This window comes from Diachasma alloeum, unplaced genomic scaffold, assembly GCF_001412515.2.
Source record: "Diachasma alloeum isolate Michigan unplaced genomic scaffold, Dall2.0 Dall_scaffold_00180, whole genome shotgun sequence".
Taxonomy (NCBI): domain Eukaryota; kingdom Metazoa; phylum Arthropoda; class Insecta; order Hymenoptera; family Braconidae; genus Diachasma; species Diachasma alloeum.
The window spans coordinates 2,885,927-2,889,484 of record NW_021680346.1 but is presented as its reverse complement, the minus strand read 5'-3'; the positions used below and the strand labels follow the sequence as shown (position 1 = coordinate 2,889,484).

Here is a 3,558-nt window from a genome sequence, read left to right as displayed (position 1 = left end):
GTAATTTTAATAACGCTGAATATTCTTGATGTTTTTTTCAAATTTTCATGACAATTTAATTGACAAATTTCATTCGAAATGATGAAATAATAATGATTAAATCTATCGTGTGGCCTATACCAAATTGTAAAAGATACTTGGATACCATTAACGACTGACAGTTTAAAAATGTACTTGGAAATCCTGACACTAACAATAAGAAGAATGTACCTAATTCCATGGCTAATGACTCCTGCATAGGGACGCGCCAGACGGGAACATGCTGGCGGCAACAGGAAGCCGAAAGAAGTCGCCAGAGACACGAGACTAGAAGCGATGAACCGAGTGGGGAAATTCGTTTACCCGAAGTGCGGTGTCGGGGGTAGGGGAAGCCGAGCATTGGCTCGTGTGCGCAAGGTGTCGAGCGTCTAAAGTGTCGCGACTAGGCTCGGTCTCCTACCAGTGACTGAGTGACCACTGAACGAGACTCGTGGCAATAACCGAGTGCCCGACATTCGGAATCCAAGCATTTGTTTACTCTGTGTATTTTCAACGTTCTTTGACGATCTTTGGACATTCAGTGGAGGAACAATGGGCGCCGAAAACGGTCTCGCTAAGCATAACGAGATGAAGAAGCATATCGAAGTGTTCGAGACAGAAGTGCCGAAGCCGAAGGGTAAGTTTTTATTCAATTTATTATAAACATTTCGTGAATTTTAGGGAAAAATTCTCGGAAAAACCGATGCGCATGTCAAAAAATGTTGAGACAATTTTTGAAAAGTAATCTTCGTTCAAAACGTGTCGTTAAAATCAAAATGAATAGTAGAATATATTTCAGAATTTTCATTAAGTGATGAAACTTGAGTAATAAATAATTTTTTTTGATCAGCAATATCTCGGTAGAAAAGGCCGATCTACCCCACTACAAATATCGATAATTTGAAAGTTGTCGAAACTTCCGTCAACCCTGCGGCACGTCCTGCCAACATGACTGCTGACGTCATGCAAAAGCCTTTCTCCGTGATCCAGAGAGGAAAATTTTTAATTGAGACACGTTCCCTTTTTTAAGATACTGAACGGACACGCGCGCTGATCTATCAGATTCCTTTTTTTCATTCAATTTTCATGTGTTTTAAATTTCATACACTCGTATAAGCATTATAAAAATGACTGATACATAAGAAAAAAATTAATGAATAAGTTGAATAATCGGTGAGAAATTAATGAATATTTTTAAATCGTTTTCCTAGAAGAGTTGTCTTGCACAACATGTCGTTAAAACCAATTTCTTGATTCCAAATTGAATAGTAGAATGTATTTCAGGACTTTCGTTATTAGATGGAACTTCAGTGAAATAATTTTTTTTAATCAGCGGTATCTAGTTAGAAAAGGTCCAGAGAGGAAAATTTTTAATTGCGACATGTTCCCTTTTTTAAGATACTGAACGGACACGCGTGCTGATCTTTCAAATTCCTTTTTTCCATTAAAATTTTAAGTGTATTAACTTTCATACACTCATGAAAGCATTATAAAAATGACTGATACATAAGAAAAAAATTAATGATTAAGTTGAATAATTGGTGAGAAATTAACGGATAATTTTAAATCGATTTTCCAGAGGGTAAACAATTTTCTTTATCTACTCAGAAAATGAAGAAAACTGAATAATTGTCTAAATTTTTCTCCAAAAAACGAAAATTTCCTAGAATTTTTGAAGAAACTGCGGTATTTTCTTGCTTTTCTAGATTTTAGAACCTGTTTCAGCCAAAAAAATTGAAGGAATCGAAATTAATGAGATTGATGAAAGTGCAAAATGAATGAACATCCAAGAAAGGAAAATTAATCCATTTCGCGCAGGATAAACATGAGAAACTTGACAATTATGACGCAAACAATAGTTTGTGATATTACGAAATTTGAATATACCGCGTATTGTTTTAGCGGATAACTTCACGCGAGTCATTGACCAATCAGTTTCGATATATTTCGATATGAAACAACTTCACGAAACTTTTATCTTTTATAAATTGGTACTAGCATAAGAAGTTGCGCTTCCCGCGCCAAGTGCCTTGAAGGTTAGACCGGATATGACGTGCATAGACATCGATTAATTTCATGAATCGATAAAAAATGATCGATCTCTCGCAGTTTGATTATTTCGAGAATACTGCATCAGCTCCTTCAGTAATAAGGATATTTCGACACTAGGCCGTGAAGGACTTTTCTGGCGAATATGAGGTTAAAAGACAAGCCGAAAGCGAATTCTGTATAATCATATGAGGCAGAAAAGTACTTCACAGTAGTGTGTCGAAGAATATTTTTCATCACGTTGTGCGAAAAAGTAACTTTTTAGACACGCTTCGCGTGCCTAAAACGTCCCTTTTTCATACATTGTCATGAAAAATATCGTTCGATACTCGTGGAATAGTATATTTCGTAACGAGTGCAAAAAACATTTTTTCACGAGTTACGAACAATATTTTTCATCACAATGTGGCGGAAATTTGACTTTTAGGCACGCGGAGCGTGCCGAAAAGTTCACTTTTCGTCACAGCGTGATGAAAAAAGTGTTTCGTGTCGCAGTCGTAACGAAATATACTATTTTGTCATTGGACCTGAAAATCGCGGTTTCTCGAGCCTAGTGATGAAGACGAATAAATAGGATTCGATCAAAAAGTGTCTTGATCAACGTCTTTACGTCTGAATTTAACCCATTATTATTTTTCCGTCACAATGAACTGTCGCACTCAACTGGATTTTTGCAGATTCCCAGTCCCCCGCAAGACCATTGACATTATCATAATAAAAGAAAGAGTTGTCAATCCGTTTTTTACTGCGGTATCTTTATTTACGCACAAAATCGATGCAATTGTGTTTATTTTTTCAACGAATAAATTGACATCAAGACCTACGCGCTTGTGAACATTGCTGGCGCACGTGAGACGCACGTGGGGGGGGGGCGAATTACACCTGTTGGTGCAAAACACGTGACTGAGATAATTCCGCAATTGATAAAAACTATATCTCCGGTGGGGCTTACTCTATTATTGGAGTGATTAACTGATTAAACAGTCGAGAGATCACAAATAGGAAGATATTTCCTCATTCGATGACCATTCATTGATTCTTGGTTACTAACTTGGGTTAAAGTATACTAGGCAATCATGCGCGCAGTCGCACGCGACGACCTTCAAGTCAGCGCTGTAACACACAATAACTACCGACGTCGGTGGCCGAGTGGATTAGACGCCAGTCTAGTGTGCGAAAGGTTGTGAGTTCGATTCCCCGTCCCGGGTAGAAATTCAACCGGGGATTCAGCCGCAACTCGGGTGAGCGCGAGCTCAGCCTCGGCTTGCCGCTTGACCCGAGTTCACGCCGCGACACGCCGCTCCATACCGGCTCACAGTCAAACGCTCATCAGACGGCATAACCCGGCACTTGAGTTTGAGCTGTGGCTCAACGCTTAGAACTCAGCTCCGATTGAGTCGTGTCATTTCGAGTGGAGGGTGAAATAGAATGATATTATGCATTTTTAGTATATCGATTTAAAATTTGAATACTTTGGAAAATCCTTGTCTT

General features: G+C 38.6%; 1 protein-coding gene across 1 annotated transcript in view; it reads left to right on the top strand.

Moving 5' to 3' along the window:
- Positions 1-427: 427 nt before the first annotated feature.
- The window catches only part of LOC107045185 (putative inorganic phosphate cotransporter), a 55,597-nt gene continuing 52,466 nt past the window's right edge, over positions 428-3,558 (top strand). The window contains exon 1 of the mRNA XM_015267358.1: positions 428-655. Coding sequence (XP_015122844.1) covers positions 571-655 — 85 coding nt within the window. The 5' untranslated portion in view covers positions 428-570. The remainder of the gene's footprint in view (positions 656-3,558) is intronic.